We start from the raw sequence: 19,391 nt of genomic DNA, 5'->3' as shown, positions 1-19,391 counted from the left end.
CGGGCACTCAACCCACCCATCCTCCAGCCAGTCTACCCGGCCTGTGACAAAGATTGTCGTTCGCGCATTGGACTCATGTCACATGAGAACTCATTTTTAGTGTGGAATGTTTATGGCCATGCAGAGGCAGAACAGACTGATTACTGAGTGAACGGTGCTCTCCTCGGACACAGTGCCAGCCCCGCTTGATCAGAAATCTGCTGAAATCGCCAACAGCAGTTTAAAGTCCAATACACTATTTCCTACTCCTTGCGATTCCAGGACGTGGGATTGCAAATCAGAGACATGTGACTTGCTCACTGGCCTGCTTACAGTGCGACCGGCTTTGAGGAGGGAACAGTAAACTCACCTTCTGACCACGACTCCGAAACACCGGAAGTACAATTTGCAAGGTCACACGGGGGGGGACGGTGCATTCTGGGAGATGTAGGCCCGGCGTTGCGGGAGCCGACTACAATCCCAGCAGCCCCCGGGGCTCGGGTTCCGCCGGCAGCGGGCTGCTGTTCATCATTTCTCGGGCCCTGGAGTGAGAGCGGGCGCAGGAAAGGAAGAATCAGCTCAGGACTTAACAGGGAGTCCGACATCCTTCCATTCTGGTACGGGGCATGCGCCGGACCGCCGTTTTAATTAAAAAACACACAACCTTATTGTATACTTAGTGTTACTTTCTTAGAATTAGGGGATGGTGATCATAGGTTGACGTTCACTATGGAAAAAGAACAAGAATCAGTTCAGAGTAGGAATAAATAACTGGGGGATGGCCAATCTCAATGGGAAGAGAACATGACCCTAGTGAACCAAAGACTGGCAGACAAAGTACTGAAGGTACTGTAGTTGAACAATGCGCGGCCTTTAAAGAGGAGATGGTTCAGGCATCGTCCTCCATGAGGATGAAAGGTAGGCAAACAGCTGGAGCTCCAGGATCACAAAGGAGACGCAGAGTTGGGGGATAGGGGCATATACCAAGTAATTGGCGTATCAGTGAGATCTAGACTGAATATCGAACGTTCAGAGGGAAGTGAAAAAAATAATTGACGGAAGGACATTGGCAGGCACTATAAAAGAGAGCGTCTAAAAGTTTTCCACTGGAATATAAATAGCAAAAGAGGAGCACGGCTGTCTTGATGCATGTTAATGACCTAGATTTGGGTGTACAGAGCCCAATATGCAGATGGCACACAACGTGCAAATATTGTCAACTGAGGGGGATAGTGATAGACTTTGAAAGGAGATAGGCTTATGGAATGGGGACACATGTACAAGAAAAAAGTGATACATCTGGGTAAGAAGAACAAGGTGAGGTAATATTAATTAAGTACAGTCAGAAGTCTTTCAACACCAGGTTAAGGTCCCAACAGGTTTGTTTCGAATCACTAGCTTTCGGAGCACTGCTCCTTCCTCAGGTGAATGAAGAGGTAGGTTCCAGAAACACATATATAGACAAAGTCAAAGATGCAAGACGATACTTTGAATGCAAATCTTTGCAGGTAATTAAGTTTTTACAGATTTACAATATAAATTAAAATATACAATTCTAAAAGAGGTGAAGGAACAAAGAGACCTGAGAGTATATGTGCACAAATTCTTGAAGGCGGCAGGGCATATTGAGAAAGTGATTAATAAGGCATAAAGAATCCTGGGCTTTATAAGTAGCAGCATAGAGTACAAAACAAGGGTGGCACAGTGGTACAAAGGGCAGCATGGTGGCACAGTGGCTAGTACTGCTTCCTCAGCGCACCAGGGACTCCGGTTCAATTTCAGCCTTGTGTGACTGTCTCGAGTTTGCACATTCTCCCTGTGTCTGCGTGGGGTTCCTCCAGGTACTTCGGTTTTCACCCACAATCCAAAGGTGTGCAGGTTAGGATGATTGGCCATTCTAAATGGTCCCTTAGTGTCCAACTGTTAGATGGGGTTACAGGGATAGTGTGGGGGAGTGGGCCTAGGTAGGGTGCTCTTTCAGAGGATCGGTATAGACTCGTTGGGCCGAATCGCCTCCTGCTTTGTAGGAATTCTATGATGCTCAGTTGCCATTTAGTGTCCAAAAAGGATAAGGTGGGGTTACTGTGTACAGGGGTAAGGTGCTCTCTCAGATGGTCGGTGCTGAATTTTGGGCACTGCACTTAAGATCATGAAGTCTTTAGAGAGAGTGCAGAAAAGATGTACTGCAGTGTTTCCAAGGATGAAGGATAGATTGGAGGCTGTTGTCTTTAGATCAAATGAAGTTGTGAGGGGATTTGTTACAGATGCTTTAATCATGAGGGGTCTAGACAGAGTAGGTAGGGAACAATTGTTCCCATTTGTAGAAGGGTCAAGATCGAGATGATATTGAACCAAAGAACGAAAGGCAACATTTGGTAAAAACTATCAAGGAGTAGAGTTTGACTTTTTGGACTTGAGGGAACCAGTTGAAAAAAGCACTTTCCACACAGACTCTGAAACCAGTGAAGTGTTTTCTTGACTAACCCATTCTTAACCTCATGTTTCATTTTAGTGTTGATTGTAGTTTTGATGCCACTCAGTGTCCAACCTTTCAGCTGTTGGCGACAATACATTTTGGAAAACTTGAGGTGCTCCAGGACGTCAAGATACAATACTCATTTTAAGCAGGAGGGTCAGTTTTCAGACTGGGGCTCATACCTCTCCTCTTTCCATCTATTTTTGCTGCTGCAATCAGAGCTGATTAATACAAGCTGTGACCTGACTCTACTTTTAGGGTGCAAAATATTCAAAGTAATCTCACTTTAACAAGGTGCAAACTGCTGATGGAACAGCTGAGTCTTCCCAAAATAGTCAGAATTCTTAATACATTAAAAACAGTTAGCGTTAATTGCGCGGTATATACAGCTGTCTCCATAAACGTGGGTGGTATTGGTGGGTGGGGCCTATACTCTAGTAGTTTTTGCAGCTTGTTTTCTTGCAGCTAACATGTATTCCCACAACAGATTTGCAGTGCTGTAATTGTGGTGGAATCTGATGTTGGGTTTATTTTTCGAACTAAATTTAACCATCTACCATGGTTAGATGGGCAGCACGGTAGCATAGTGGTTAGCACAATTGCTTCACAACTCCAGGGTCCCGGGTTCAATTCTCGGCTTGGGTCAGTGTCTGTGCGGAGTCTGCACGTCCTCCCCGTGTCTCCGTGGGTTTCCTCCGGGTGCTCCGGTTTCCTCTCACAGTCCAAAGATGTGCAGGTTAGGTGGATTGGCCATGCAAAATTGCCCTTAGTGTCCAAAATTGCCCTTAGTATTGGGTGGGGTTACTGGGTTATGGGGACAGGGTGGAGATGTTGGCTTGGGTAGGGTGCTCTTTCCAAGAGCAGGTGCAGACTCGATGGGCTGAATGGCCTTCTGCACTGTAAATTCCATGATTCTATAGTGAAATTCGCACCTGGAACCCCAAAGCATTGCTCTAGGTTTGTGGTTTACCAGTTCAGTGACCGATACCACTTGACCAGACCTGATCCAACCTAATAATACCTCTCTGATTACGTCATGCATAGCTACCTATGCCTTAATTGGAAACATGGCTTTGATCACTGAAATTATAGAATCATAGAAGGAGTGCAGAAGGAGGCCATTTGGCCCATTGAGTCTGCACTGGCCCCTGGAAATGTAGCATCTGCTTATTGGAAGCTATCTTATGATAAGCTGTTGCCATCCAAATGTCAAAGAATATATATTTGCAATGTGTTTTCAAAATATTCAAGCTTTCACACATTTTTAACAAACAAATCTTCCATAGATCCAACCAAGTGGGGAGAAACTGGATTTCCACTTCACTGTGTCACATATACTGAAAACGTAATCTCAAGATCCATTGCACAGACCTCAGGCAGAAAACATATATAGTTTAGCGTTCAAGCCATCTATGAAAATGTACGGTACAAAGAAATCTACCAACACTTCATGCTTAAGGGGCAAAAATAACTGTTGCATTTTGTCTGCAAGATCTATTGGCTTGTATGGAAATGAAGATGGTTCTGTGCTGAGAAAAAACTTGACCATCCTCCGTCAGTTAGTATGTCAGGTGAGTTGTGGTCAGTGACATGTCTTAGTATTGCACAATCTGTTTACTGTAATAAGGATTTTGTATCTAGGGTGCACTTTTGTTTTTCACACTTGCGTACTTTTCATTGACACACTTTGGCAGAAGAAATACAAATGTGAAGAACAGGATATTATTACTGCTGAAAATTATGAAGCAGTGGGACAGTGGAGAAAGAAATTTCCAGCAATTGAGAGCTCTTGAACTTGAGACGTGGACATCGATTGAATATACAATTTAGGAAGAAGCAGCAGAAATGTTTTTCTTTATACAAAGGGATGTTGTGAAGTTTTATAGAATTTACAGTGCAGAAGGAGGCCATTCGGCCCATCGAGTCTGCAGCAGCGCTTGGAAAGAGCACTCTACCCAAGCCCATACCCTACCCCCATAATCCAGTAACCCCACCCAACTTTCTTGGACACTAAGGGCAATTTAGCATGGACTAGCATATCTTTGGACTATGGGAGGAAGTATTTTTATTCAAATTCCCCCCCTCCCCACACCCCTGGCAGTTGACGGCAATGAGCTCCCCGAACTGTAGAATAAACAAACCCCATCTTTTATGGAACCCCTCACTCACTCCTCTTTGAGCAAATTTCACCTTTTCTAAGTGCAAGACTCCATTAAATCCACCAGCCACACTGAGGCACAGGGTGGAGAAGCTGACCTCCACCGCAACAGAACCCGCCTGCGAGTGATCAACGAGGCAAAGGCTAAAACATCTGCCCCCGCTGCAATTCTGGCAAGTCCGACATCCCGAATATGGCCCCCAGGAAACTGGGCGCTAAGTCGACATGCAAGATCGCCCACATGGTGCTGAAGAACAACCTCCAAAATTTCTCCAACTTTGGTCAGGACCACAATTGTGTACATGATTGGCTTGGCCCTTCCCCACTGTTCACTAATATCCTCCACCCCCCTCAAACAGCCGACTCATCCTCAAAATCCTCAGGTGTACTACCTTTAGCTGTATCAACCCCAGCCTCGCACACATGGCTGAAGCATTCATCCTCCGCAATACCTCACACCACAACCCCTCTTCCAGCACCATCCCCAACTCTTCCTCCCACTTGGCCTTCACCCCTCCAAAGATGCCTTATCCTCCAAAATCCTCCCATAGGTCGCTGTGATGATTCTCCCCTCCAATCCTATCACCAACAACAAGCCCTCCAACAATGAAGAGGGCGGTGCCACCGGAAAATCTGGGGGAACCTTTTTCACAAAATCCCGCACCTGCATGTACCTGAAACCCTTGCTGGACAGGGCCCCAAGCCTCTCCCCCCAACTCTTCCAAACTTGCAAACCACCCTTCCAAAACAAGTCTTTCATCTCCATCACCCACTTGCTCCTCCCATCCCCGAGACCTCGCATCCATCCTCCCTGGCTCAAACCCATGGTTCCCTCAGATCGGCATCAACTTCAACCCCGCCCCCAATCTAAAGTGCTACCAAAATTGCCTCCATGTTTTCAGCATGGCCACCACCACAGGACTCCCCAAAACTTCCCTGGGAAAACGGGAGCAGTGCCTTTGCCTGCATCCACAGCCCCGACCCCTTGCAAATGCCTGCCTCTATCCTCACACACAAAGCGTCCGTCTCCCTACTCCAAGCCTGCACCTTCTCCACGTTCACCACCCAATAATAGTATAACAGGTTGGGAAGTGCTAAGCCCCCCCGACTGTCGTCCTCTCTGAAGTACCGGCCTCCTAATCTTTGCCACCTTACCCGCCCACACAAACGCCAAAACCAACCTATCCACCTCCATAAAAAACGATTTCAGCAAAAAGACCGATAAGCACTGAAATAAAAATAAAAACCGCAACAAAATATTCATCTTTAACGCCTGCACCCAATCTGCCAACAATATGGGAAGACAGTCCCACCTCGATAGATCTGCCTTGATCCTGCCCACCAGACCCGTAAAGTTTAATTTACAGAGCCGGGCTCAATCCCGAGCCACCTGCACTCCCAAATACCTAAAGTGGGTTGTTGCCACCCGAAATGGCAACCCATCCCAATCCCTGCCCCTGGAGAAGACACCCCAAAACACTAATTTGTTCCCAAGTTTAACCCAGTGTTAGAATCTAGCCCAAAGCTTTCACTGATAACCAAAGGTGGATCCTACAGTGAGGACATGTTCAGTTCCAGGATACATCAATTTAGTTCGTCCTCTCATCAGACTTAAAAGAGATACAGTTTTAGCCATTTATCACCTCACAAATGGAAATGCTTACGCAATACAGTCTCTAGCAAAACCATAACAAAAGGTCTGAGAAAAAGGTCAGTTTTGACATCTATCATGAGTTCGCTTTGAATTGTTATGACTCTTACAACAAACTGAATTTAATTGATAATATCCCTCTTTAAGCAGTGGGAACCTTTTCATCATGAAATTTGTCCTAACATGTCCATGTTTCGCTATATCAGTGAGTGGGCTGATTGATCAGAATGTGGTGGATAACTTATATTAAAGCAGCGCAGCCCCCATTTCGTGGAAAACATTTTTATTTTAACATGTTAGCGGTTTCTCATTGCGCATTTTCATCATACTTCAGTATCACAACTTGCGTGCAAAATTTCTTGTCGTTCATCTGGCTTTAGTTGCAGATTTGTAAAGTCACATTACCAGAACACAAGTAAATGAGGAAAATGGCCAGGAGATGATTGAAAACAAGCAATCCCGAATGACAAGTGCGAAGAAGGTGAAGGGTAAACTAATAAAATTTTTGAAAAAAATGGTGCTGCCATTTTGAAATTCACTTAGCATCCAGAATGAAATGCGGAATATAAGAAACCTATTCAATATATAATTCAGAGTAAAACACTTATGTAAGTAACTGGAAAAATATTTCCTACCTTGAGGATTCCACATCCCAAACTGCCCAAAAAAGTGCTGTGAAAAACAAAATTCTTATTTCATTCGCTAAGTTCCCAATCCCCAATACGCCTTCCACAGTGCTGCCAAACTACTAAACCATCCACTTAGTGATACTTACGGTCCCTCTACTGCTAATTTCCATGACCTCCCTTAGCCCTACTTTCATATTCTTTTTATAATTGGGTACCCGAAATTGTACTTGGTACTCTACCTGCAGCCCAGTTAAGATGTTGCACAAGTTTAGTGATGCCTCCTTTTCTTCATTTTGGCCTTGCATATTCGGACTGCCATCTTTAATGATCTGTGGAACTTTCAAACTGCAATCGATAGATTTACTGCTAAGTGAGCCTATCAAGGAATACTGAGCTATGAGGAGTAAATGTAGTTGAGATACTTGTCAACCATAACTTTATTTAACATTGGAGCAGGCTTGAGGGGCTGAATGGCTCATCTCGGTCCTTCTGCTCCTCTACCCCATTTTTAACTGCACTCAGTTGGCTCGACTCTTAAGAAAAAAAGTGGCTATAATTTGAAATTGATAAAGAGCGCTTTCAATGACCTCCGAGCATCCCGATTTGCTTCACAGCCAGTGAAATATTTTTGAAATGCAGTTACTAATTAATGGAAGTAAGTGTGGCAGCCAATTTACACAGAGCAAGATCCCACAAAGTGCAAGAGATAAATGACCAGCTAATCTGTTTTACTGATGGAGAGATTAGTGTTGGCCAGGATACTGGGAAAATGCTATTGCTTTTCTAATAACAGCATGAAATCTTTTACAACCATTTTAGAAGATAAATGGAGCCTCGATTTAACATTTCCTCTGAAAGACAGGTATTGAAGTATCAGCCGATGTGTGCTCAAATCTCTGGAATAAGGCTTAAATATTAATACATAGATTGTCCTTTGAGTTGTTGGTAATGGGTTAGCAGTGATAAATATTTAACTTAATTTTGATTCACATATGCAAAAGGATAGGTAAAGGTTATCCCACTTCAGAATGGACTCTTCAGTATTTGTAGCTGAGACTCAGTACTCATCACCACTCAACATTCCTGCTAACAATTGGCAGTGAAAATGGGGTAACTTCTGTTAACTGGCCATGGCAATTCCTCTGCCGAGTTGAGAATAAAAGATGATGAATATGAGGTGTTGCCTAAGTTTTATATGTACTGAGAACCTTGTTTTAAAAACTGCAGCTTGAAACCTTATTCTAAAGGCTTCCTACATGTTAGGGATCAATTTCTAGCAAGTATTTGCCATTGTGAATTCTGGAACTGATTAGTTAATATATCTGTTGAATATTGAAGATCTGCTTATTATTTTGTATTGTAATCCAATTAGTCCTTCCCAATTAATGAAAGTTAGAAATCATGATAAAATGATCTAGTATGATTAATTTGCTATCTTTCAGAAGACCACAACTTTTGAGTGTGTTTGGACAAGAAAATCAAATTCACCGGTGGTTTATGAAAAAGGAAGAATTTACTTTGATAATTACAGGTGCTGTTTTTGCAGGTAAGTAAGTCAAACATCATAGGAAAAATATGCATCACCCCACCTTACATAATTATATTAAATTATAACAATGTAGATTATGCCTTAAAATCACAACACCAACTGATTGGGAATCAGCTTGAGCCCTCCAGTATTAAAGCAGTATGCTATAGACAGAGCGAATCAATCCGACAACCAACAGATCATATCAAAGCTCTACAACCTTACTACTTCCAATCGTGAATGCTTGTGGACAATTAAACAACTAACAGGAGGGAGAGGTTCCACAAACATTCCATCCTCCATAGGTAAAGTCACCAAAGTCCCAGATGATCATAGGCTGCTTTCTCTTGAGGGGGAGAGCTGACTGGTGGTGGTTACCTAAGGGTCACCACACCTCAGGGGAGGTGCAAGGTTGAGAAGGCAGGCCTTCACAAACAACTTGAATAAGGTTATGAATAAAGTTATTCATCCTGCATAATGGAAGAGCCCAGAACATTAGTGAAAAAGTCAAGGCTAAAGCATTTGCAATCTTCTTCAGCCAGAAGTGCCGAGTGGATGATCCGTCGCAGCCTCCTCTCGAGGTTCTCAGCATCACAGAATCCAGTCTTCTGCCAATTCAATTAACACCACGTGATGTCAAGAAATGGTTGGATGCATTGGATACAGCAAAAACTAAAGGGCCTGATAATCCAGCTGTGGTGTTGAAGTTCAGTGCTCCAGAACTATCTATGCCTCTAGTCAAGCGGTTCCAGTATAGCTACAGCATTGGCATCCACCCAGCGATGTGGAAAATTCCCCAGCTATGTTCAGTCCACAAAGAGAAGGACAGTTTAGAATGACCAATTTCTGTTCAGTCTACTCTCAATCATCAGCAAATTATTGGAAGGTGGCGTTGACAGTGCTAACAAGTGGCATTTCCTGAGCTGTAAATCTGCTCATCAGTGCTCAGTTTGAGTTCCGCCAGGGTTACTTGGCTCCACAGCTCATTTCAGCCTTGGTCCAAACAGGATAAAAAGCTGAATTCCAGAGGTGAGGTGATGGTGCCCTTCACATCAACGCCTCATTTGACGAGTGCGGCTTCAAGGAATTAGCAAAATTGAAGCGAATTGGGGAAACGTCTCCACTGGTTGGAGCCAGAGCTAGCAGAAATGAAGAATGGGTGGTCATTGGAGACCAATCGTCGCCACCGGAAATCACTGCAAGAGTTCTCTACCCTCTCTTTCTCCCCGTCTCTGTCTTCATCCCCCTCTCTGTCTTCCTCCCCCTCTCTGTCTTCCTCCCCCTCTCTGTCTTCCTCCCCCTCTCTGTGTTCCTCCTCCTCTCTGTGTTCCTCCCCCTCTCTGTGTTCCTCCCCCTCTCTGTTCCCCCCCTCTCTGTGTTCCCCCCCTCTCTGTGTTCCCCCCCTCTCTGTGTTCCCCCCCTCTCTGTGTTCCGCCCCCCTCTCTGTCTTCCTCCCCCTCTCTGTCTTCCTCCCCCTCTCTGTCTTCCTCCCCCTCTCTGCATTTCTCCCCCTCTCTGTCTTCCTCCTTCTCTCTGTCTTCCTGCCCCCCTCTGTCTTCCCTCCCCTCTCTGTCTTCCCTCCCCCTCTCTGTCTTCCCTCCCCCTCTCTGTCTTCCCTCCCCCTCTCTGTCTTCCCTCCCACTCTGTCTTCCCTCCCACTCTCTGTCTTCCCTCCCCCTCTGTCTTCTGTGGCTTCATAGTGCCAGGGTCCCAGGTTCGATTCCCCGCTGGGTCACTGTCTGTGCGGAGTCTGCACGTTCTCCCCGTGTCTGCGTGGGTTTCCTCCAGGTGCTCCGGTTTCCTCCCACAGTCCAAAGACGTGCAGGTTAGGTGGATTGGCCCTTAGTGACCAAAAAGGTTAGGAGGGGTTATTGGGTTACGGGGATAAGGTGGAAGTGAGGGCTTAAGTGGGTCGGTGCAGACTCGATGGGCCGAATGGCCTCCTTCTGCACTGTATGTTCTATTAGTGTCACAAGTAGGCTTACATTAACGCTGCAATTAAGTTACTATGAAAATCCCCCAGTCGTCACACTCCGGCACCTGTTCAGGTACATTTTTATTCCCCAGTCATACTCTGACGCCTGTTCAGGTACACTTTTAAAAAATTTAGAGTATCCAATTTATTTTTCCAATTAAGGGGCAATATAGCGTGGCCAATCCACCTACCTTGCACATCTTTGGGTTGTGGGGGTGTGACCCACGCAGACACGGGGAGAATGTGCAAACTCCACATGGACAGTGACCCGGGGCCGGGATTGAACCTGGGACCTCAGCGCCATGAGGCAGCAGTGCTAACCATGCGCCACCGTGCTGCCCCTGTTCAGGTACACTTGAGGGAGAATTCAGAATGACCATTTCACCTAGCAAGCTTCCGCCTCTCTCTCTTTCGCCCCTTCTCTCATTCGCCCCCCCCCTTCTCTCTTTCACCCCCTCTCTCTCCCTTCTCCCTCCTCACTCCTTTCTCCCTTTGAGAATTTGTTTGCTATAGTCTGGATGTCTTCCTTATTGTGGGCAGCTAGGGCCTGCTTTTGTGACTTTGGTGGTAAACAGTTTGGTGAGTTGTCTACCGTATCAGTACCGTCCCACATTGAAAACCACACTGTGTGATTGCAGGACATCATGTACAAGATCTACCTGGTACATGGTTGAACAGAGACTTCTATGGGTCTGCAATTGAGTGAGCTCTTGTTACTAGTAGGTGCTGCGTACATTTTTGGATTCTTTCGCATCAGGATGCTGACTATTGGCATCCTTGAAGTCCTGTGGAACTGTTTTTCCGATCCTAGATACTCTTTTTTTAAAAAAAAATATTTTATTAAAGTTTTTCGATCAAACAAAAATTTCCCATTTTACAACTTTGTAATAATATATACATTGATCGTTTTTTAAATAAATAATATGCTAACTAACGGCAACTGCCAACAACAAAATAAGAAACAACAGAAATAGTAACTAAAATAATAACTTCGTAAAATCAAATATAAATAACTAATATATAAACACACACATAAAACCCCTGAGGACCCAAATGAGCCCCCCCCCTCTCCCCCCTGGGTTGCCGCTGCTACCTTTCCTATTTTCCCTTATCGCTCTGCGAGATAGTCGAGGAACGGTTGCCACCGCCTGGTGAACCCTTGAGCCGAACCTCTTAGTGCGTACTTTATCCGCTCCAATTTTATATACCCTGCCATGTCGTTTATCCAGGCCTCCACGCCCGGGGGTTTAGCTTCTTTCCACATAAGTAGAATCCTTCGCCGGGCTACTAGGGACGCAAAGGCCAAAACATTAGCCTCTCTCGCATCCTGCACTCCCGGCTCATCTGCAACCCCAAATATAGCCAACCCCCAGCCTAGTTCGACCCGGACCCCCACCACCGTTGAAATCACTTTTGCCACACCCACCCGGAACCCATGCAATACCGTACATGACCAAAACATGTGGGTGTGGTTCGCCGGGCATCCCGCGCATCTCCTGCACCTATCCTCCACTCCAAAAAATCTACTCAGCCTTGCTCCCGTCATATGCGCCCTGTGTAGAACCTTGAATTGTATTAGGCTGAGCCTGGCACACGAGGACGAAGAGTTTACCCTACTTAGGGCATCTGCCCACAGCCCCTCCTCAATCTCTTCCCCCAGCTCCTCCTCCCATTTTCCCTTCAGCTCCTCTACCATCGTCTCCCCCTCATCTCTCATTTCCCTATATATATCTGACACCCTACCATCACCCACCCATGCCCCCAAAATCACTCTGTCCTGGATCTCTTGCGCCGGGAGCTGCGGAAATTCCCTCACCTGTTGCCTCACAAATGCCCTCACTTGCATATAGCGAAATGCATTCCCAGGTGGCAACCCATATTTTTCTGTCAGTGCACCCAGACTCGCGAACGTCCCGTCTAAGAACAAGTCCTTCAATTTCGCAATTCCTGCTCGCTGCCAAGATTTGAATCCCCCATCTATCCTTCCCGGGACGAACCTATGGTTGTTCCTTATCGGGGACCACACTGAGGCACCCGTCACTCCCTTATGTCGTCTCCACTGCCCCCAAATTTTCAGAGTTGCCACCACCACTGGGTCTTTGGTGTATTTTTTCGGGGAGAATGGTAACGGTGCCGTCGCCAGTGCTTTTAGGCTAGTTCCCCTACAGGACGCCATCTCCAGTCTTTTCCACGCCGCTCCTTCCCCTTCCCTCATCCACTTACATATCATTGACACGTTGGCGGCCCAATAATAATCACTTAGACTCGGCAGTGCCAGTCCCCCTCTGTCCCTACTGCGCTGCAGGAACCCCCTCTTTACTCATGGGGTCTTTCCAGCCCACACAAAGCTCATAATACTCTTGTCCACCTTCTTAAAAAAGGCCTTTGTAATCAGTACAGGGAGGCACTGGAACACAAAAAGAAACCTCGGAAGGACCACCATTTTAACCGCCTGCACCCTGCCCGCCAATGACAGGGGCGCCATATCCCACCTCCTAAAGTCCTCTTCCATCTGCTCTACCAGTCGTGCCAAGTTAAGCTTATGCAAGGTTCCCCAGTTCCTGGCCACCTGGATCCCTAAATACCGGAAATCTCTTGTTACCCTCCTCAACGGTAAATCGCCTATTCCCCTGCCCTGTTCCCCGGGGTGCATCACAAACAGTTCACTCTTCCCCATATTCAATTTATATCCTGAAAATTCTCCAAACTCCCTGAGTGTCTGCATTATCTCAGGCATCCCCTCCACTGGGTCCGCGACATACAACAACAAATCATCCGCGTATAATGACACCCGATGCTCTTCTCCTCCTCTAAGTACCCCCCTCCACTTCCTAGAGCCCCTCAGCGCTATGGCCAGTGGCTCAATTGCCAACGCAAACAGTAACGGGGACAGGGGACATCCCTGTCTTGTACCCCTATATAGTCGGAAGTGGTCAGATCGTTGCCTATTTGTAATCACACTTGCCACCGGGGCCCTGTACAGGAGCTGAACCCATCTAATGAACCCCTCTCCAAATCCAAATCTCCTCAGTACTTCCCACAGGTAGTCCCACTCCACTCTATCAAATGCTTTCTCTGCATCCATCGCCACCACTATCTCCGCCTCCCCCTCCGGTGGGGGCATCATCATCACCCCCCGCAGCCTCCGTATATTAGCATTCAATTGCCTCCCTTTAACAAACCCCGTTTGATCATCATGCACCACCCCAGGGACACAGTCCTCTATCCTCGTCGCCATCACCTTGGCCAAAAGCTTGGCATCTACGTTCAAGAGGGAAATAGGCCTGTATGACCCGCACTGCAGCGGGTCTTTCTCTCTTTTCAGGATCAGCGATATAGTCGCCTCCAACATCGTCGGGGGTAGTATCCCCCTTTCCCTAGCCTCATTAAAGGTTCTCGTCAGAAGTGGGGCCAGCAGGTCTACGTATTTCCTATAGAACTCCACCGGGAACCCATCCGGTCCCTTCCCTGCCTGCATGTTCCCAATTCCTTTTACCACCTCCTCCACCTCAATCTGCGCTCCCAGTCCTGTCATCTCCTGTTCCTCAACCTTCGGGAACTCCAGCTGGTCTAGGAAACGCATCATTCCCTCTTTCCCTTCCGGGGGTTGAGCCTTATATAGCCTCTCGTAAAATACCTTAAACACCCCGTTCACCCTCTCCGCTCCCCGTTCCATCTTTCCCTCCTCGTCTCTAACCCCTCCGATCTCGCTCGCCGCCCCCCTCTTCCTAAGTTGTTGGGCCAGCAGCCGGCTCGCCTTATCTCCATATTCATACTGCACTCCCTGTGCCTTCCTCCATTGTGCCTCCGCCTTACCCGTGGTCAACAAGTCAAAGTCCGTGTGCAATCTCCGTCTTTCCCTGTATAGCCCTTCATCTGGAGCCTCCGCATATTGCCTATCCACCCTCAAAATCTCCCTCAACAATCTCTCCCTTTCTTTACCCTCTTGTTTCCCCTTATGGGCCCTTATGGAGATCAGCTCCCCTCTAACCACCGCCTTCAGCGCCTCCCAGACCACTCCCACCTGGACCTCTCCGTCACCATTAGTCTCTAGGTACCTTTCAATACATCCCCTCACCCTTACACATACCCCCTCGTCCGCCAACTTCCCATATCTAATCTCCAGAGTGGGCGCTGTTCCTTTTCCTCTCCTACTTCCAGATCTACCCAATGTGGGGCATGATCTGAAATGGCTATAGCCGAATACTCCGTTCCTGCCACCTTCGGGATCAGCGCCCTTCCCATGACAAAGAAGTCTATCCGGGAGTACACTTTGTGGACATGGGAGAAGAAGGAAAACTCTTTACTCCTTGGCCTAGTAAATCTCCAGGGATCCACTCCTCCCATCTGCTCCATAAAGCCTTTAAGCACCTTGGCCGCCGCCGGCCTCCTCCCGGTCCTAGATCTGGACGGGTCCAGCCCTGGGTCCAGCACCGTGTTGAAGTCCCCCCCATTACCAACTTTCCCATCTCCAGGTCCGGGATGCGCCCCAACATACACTTCATAAAGTTTGCGTCATCCCAGTTCGGGGCATATACATTCACCAGCACCACCGCCTCACCTTGCAATCTGCCACTCACCATCACGTATCTACCCCCACTGTCCACCACTATGGTCTTCGTCTCAAACAATACCCGTTTCCCCGCCAGTATTGCCACCCCTCTATTTTTCGCATCCAAGCCCGAGTGGAATACCTGTCCCACCCATCCTTTTCTTAATCTGACCTGATCCGCCAGTTTCAGGTGCGTCTCCTGAAGCATGACCACGTCTGCCTTTAGCTTCTTTAGGTGCGCAAGTACCCTTGCCCTCTTAATCAGCCCATTCAACCCTCTCACGTTCCACGTGATCAACCGGGTTGGGGGGCTCTTTACCTCCCCCCCCCCCCCCTCGTCGACTAGCCATCCCCCTTTTTAGACCAGCTCCTCACCCGGTTTGCACGCACCCGCTTATCCCCCCGACGGCGCCCTCCCGTCCCGACCATCCCATCCCGTAACAGCTCCCCCTTCCCCTTAGCAGCAGCATCCCAGTTAAACCCCCCCCGCTAGATCCCTCTCTAGCTTAGTTGCTCCCCCCATATTGCTTCCGGAAGTCAGCAAACTCTGGCTGACCTTGGCTTCCCCCGTTTATCCTTAGCCTCCCATTATGTGAGGCCCCCTCCTTCCTGCGCCCCCTTTTCCCGCCACAATTTCCATAGCGCGGGAACAAAGCCCGCGCTTCCCTCTCGGCCCCGCCCCTGATGGTGCAGCTCCCTCTCTCCTTCCCCCTCCCTTCCCCACCGGCGCCCACATTTCTTCGTGTCCCCCCCCCCCTTCGAGGGGAAAGAAAATTTTGCCCCATCTGATTCACAGTCCCTTGCCACCACCTCACTACTTCATTTCAAACACTCTTTCTCCAATCTAGTCCAACTTCTCCTCTTCAATAAATGTCCACGCCTCCTCTGCCGTCTCGAAGTAGTGGTGTTTACCCTGGTGTGTAACCCACAGTCTTGCCGGCTGCAACATTCCGAACTTCACTTTCCTCTTGTGGAGCACCGCCTTGGCCCGATTGAAACTCGCCCTCCTTCTCGCCACCTCCGCACTCCAATCCTGATACACGCGGATCACCGCGTTCTCCCACCTGCTGCTCCGTGTCTTTTTCGCCCATCTCAGAACCATCCCCTTGTCCTTGTAGCGGTGGAACCTCACCACTATTGCTCGAGGTATTTCTCCTGCCTTTGGTCTTCTCACGAGGACTCGATACGCTCCCTCCACTTCCAGGGGGCCCGTCGGGGCCTCAGCTCCCATTAAGGTATGGAACATTGTGCTCACATACGCCCCAACGTCCGCTCCCTCTGCCCCTTCGGGAAGACCCAAAATTCTTAAGTTCTTCCTCCTCGAGCTATTTTCCAGGGCTTCCAGTCTCTCCATACACCTCTTCTGCAGTGCCTCGTGCGTCTCCGTCTTCACCACCAAGCCCTGTATCTCGTCCTCATTTTCGGCAGCTTTTGCCTTCACTCCACGGAGCTCCATCTCTTGGGTCTTCTGCTCCTCCTTTAACCCCTCAATCGCCTGCAGCATCGGCGCCAGCACCTCCTTCTTGAGCTCCTCCACACATCGCCGGAGGAACTCCTGCTGTTCCAGGCCCCATACCAACTGGCCTCCCTCTGCCGCCATCTTGCTTCTCACTTCCCTTCTTTGCCGCTGCTCCAGAGGATCCTCCGCAATCTGGCCACTATTATCTCTTCTGTCCATTCACATCCGGGAGGACTCCCTTCTATGTCGCCTCACAGTGGGTTTAGCCTTCGAAAATTGCCGTTGGGGCTCCCGATAAGAGCCCCAAAGTCTGTTAAAACGGGAGGTGCCGAAACGTGCGACTTAGTTGGTCATCGCCGCACCCGGAAGTCCCGATCCTAGATACTCTTGAAGGCAGCTGTAAGTTTGTTAACATGCTCTGTACTCTTATACTCCCAAATCTCTGCTGGAATGCTCTGCAGTTTCATCTTGTCTGGTTGATTTGATTGCTTTTATCACCGATTCAGTATAAGGAGGAAAGGACGAGCTTGCTTTGTCAGGCAACTGCTCAATTTGATACAGAGATTCTGCTGTGATGTGGGAGTCTCCGTTGAGCTCAGCAAAATGCTCGTTCTACCCTTTTATTTCAACTTCGTTATCATTGATGTGTTCATTTCATCCAATGTTGGGTTGGGTTGGAACACATACACTGTTCAGCACATTGTAAACACATGGATCATGTTTCTCAGCTGGATGTTGCTGTTCATCAGCTTTTTGAGTTCCACCAGTCATTCTGCATTTCTCTTAAAGTCCCTTATTATTTTTATAGATTTTAAGCTTGGATGTTGACTGTGGAATCTCAGAATTTACAGTGCCGAAGCAGGCCATTCGGCCCATCAAGTCTGCACCGGCCCTTGGCAGGAGAACCTCACTTAAGTCCACGCCTCCACCCTATCCCCGTAACCCAGTAACCCCACCCAACCGTTTTAGACACTAAGGGCAATATATCATGGCCAGTCCACCTAACCAGCATATCTTTGGACTGTGGGAGGAAACCGGAGCACCCGGTGGAAACCCGCGCAGACACTGGGAGAACGTGCAGACTTCGCACAGACAGTGACCCAAGCCGGGAATCGAACCTGGGACCCTGGAGCTGTGAAGCAACTGTGGTAACCACTGTGCTACCGTGCTGCCCACAGCTGATAGAAGCCTTCCATGTGTGAGGTGTTTGTTTTCATCATTCCTATCAAACCAGCCTTGGAACTCACCCTTGATGAGAAGGCTGTAGAACGTACACTGCAGCTGAAAATGCCCCATTTACATTTTTTTATTGTTGTTTCAGCACTGGTCCTCAACCAACTTTGCTGTATGAATTACCGAAACTTCACAAGTCTGAGAAAATTGAGGACGCACTACTTTGTGAGTCTCCTGTGGTGAGTTAATTTAATTGCTGTAAAAAAATGAGGAGTTATCAAAAACCAAATCAATGCTGCAGTGTTCTTTTAGCTCCATTTCCTAGAAATTTATAGTGTAATCTCAGCCAAAATAAGACAGTTTGCCCCCTATAGGTAGCTGTGAGGCGCCATAGTCTCATTTTATTTCCTTCCCAAGACCGGATAGATTCCTGTACAGGCCCAAGTTGTAACTGCGCTATCACATTAACAATGTGGAGAAATACGTGGCGCTTCTGCTGAGATTGGAATCTTCTGCTTGGAAATGGAAAAGGAAATTGCCCATGAATTTTCTTTTAAATTATTTTAATTCCTTACCCGTATAATTTCTGGCCAACCCCAGAACCCTTACCGACATTTTGTACCAGCTTCTCATCGGTACCCTTCCACTGGGACTCCATAGTCATAGTAGTCACAGAATTTACATTGCAGAAGGATAGCCTCCTTCAGCCCATCGGGTCTACACCGGCCCCTGAAAAAGCACCCTACATAAACCCACACCTCCACCCCATCCCTGTAACCCAGCAACTCCACCTAGCGTTTGGACAGTGAGGGGCAATTTAGCGTGACCAATCAACCTAACCCGCACATCTTTGGACTGTGGGAGGAAACCGGAGCACCCGGAGGAAACCCACGCAGACACGGGGAGAACATGTAGACTCCGCACAGACAATGACCCAAGCTGGGAATCGAACCCGGGTCCCTGGCGCTGTGAAACAACAGAGCTAACCCCTGTGCTACCGTGTCGCCTTAGGGCAACACTCCAGGAAAATATGGGAGGATTGGAACACCACGTTTGTATCATTAAAGTATCTACAGCAGGCCTGCACCTACTCCAACTCCAGGTCATTCTTGCAGGATAAATCCAGGGGCAACGAAGATAGGGCGAACCACTGACACCATGGACTTCTGTTACTTTTTCTACTCTCCTGTTCAAGGGAATGTCTGTTCCCTATATGTAGGACTGAGAAAAACCTAGTCAAAAGTAGGTATAAAACTCTTGCACTATATAAATCCCTGAAACTACTTGTAATTTTTCTGTCAAATATTGTGGAAATTGTTAAACTAGATGATTTATTTACAGTACATGAATTTTTTTTTTAACTACAAAATAGAAATCTCAGGTGTATGCATTAAATCCATGGTTCTATTTCTTAACTTTATTTTTTATTTTGGATCAACTTGTTAATATTCAGTTTTTGGCTTCATTGTGCAGTGGTTCTGACACTAGCATGACTCGTCACTAAAATATTTTAACACTTTGAATGGAAGTGTTGGAAGGTGGTTCCTTTGTGCATGGCACTCCAGTTTAACCACTTGTGGAATCCTGCAACAATGAATAAATTAAAAGTCAATGTGTAGGAAAAATAGGACCACTAACAGGGTAATGCCAAAGATGCACAGGTTATGTGGATTGGCCATGCAAAATTGTCCCTTAGTGTCCAGGTTAGGTGAGATTGTGGGGATAAGGCGGGGGAGAGGGCCTAGGTTTTTCAGAGGGTGCAGGTTCAATGGGCCGAATCGCTGCAATGTAGGGATCTATGAAGTCGACAA

At 47.4% G+C, this 19,391-nt stretch overlaps 2 protein-coding genes across 13 annotated transcripts in view; one reads left to right on the top strand and one right to left on the bottom strand.

The window, feature by feature from the left end:
- mettl8 (methyltransferase 8, methylcytidine) overlaps positions 1–407 on the bottom strand; it is an 89,427-nt gene extending 89,020 nt beyond the window's left edge. For 6 of the 7 annotated variants that reach the window (XM_072475734.1, XM_072475769.1, XM_072475776.1 and 3 more), the window contains exon 1: positions 350–407. The gene's annotated coding sequence lies outside the window, so the exon portion shown is untranslated. Of the gene's footprint in view, positions 1–144; positions 166–349 lie in introns of those variants that run through there. The other variant, XM_072475758.1, reaches the window with a different exon arrangement.
- Positions 408–438: 31 nt separating this feature from the next.
- dcaf17 (ddb1 and cul4 associated factor 17) overlaps positions 439–19,391 on the top strand; it is a 112,815-nt gene continuing 93,862 nt past the window's right edge. Inside the window, exons 1-5 of one of the 6 annotated variants that reach the window (XM_072475723.1) lie at positions 496–596; positions 3,948–4,026; positions 6,645–6,745; positions 8,339–8,439; positions 17,729–17,819. In XM_072475723.1, coding sequence (XP_072331824.1) covers positions 6,704–6,745; positions 8,339–8,439; positions 17,729–17,819 — 234 coding nt within the window. In that variant the 5' untranslated portion in view covers positions 496–596; positions 3,948–4,026; positions 6,645–6,703. Of the gene's footprint in view, positions 597–661; positions 898–3,741; positions 4,027–6,644; positions 6,746–8,335; positions 8,440–17,728; positions 17,820–19,391 lie in introns of those variants that run through there. The other 5 variants (XM_072475715.1, XM_072475708.1, XM_072475686.1 and 2 more) reach the window with 5 other exon arrangements.

The sequence above is a fragment of the Scyliorhinus torazame genome, chromosome 2 (assembly GCF_047496885.1).
Source record: "Scyliorhinus torazame isolate Kashiwa2021f chromosome 2, sScyTor2.1, whole genome shotgun sequence".
NCBI lineage: Eukaryota > Metazoa > Chordata > Chondrichthyes > Carcharhiniformes > Scyliorhinidae > Scyliorhinus > Scyliorhinus torazame.
Note: the sequence above shows the minus strand (reverse complement) of the source record. Positions and strands in the feature narration are given on the sequence as shown.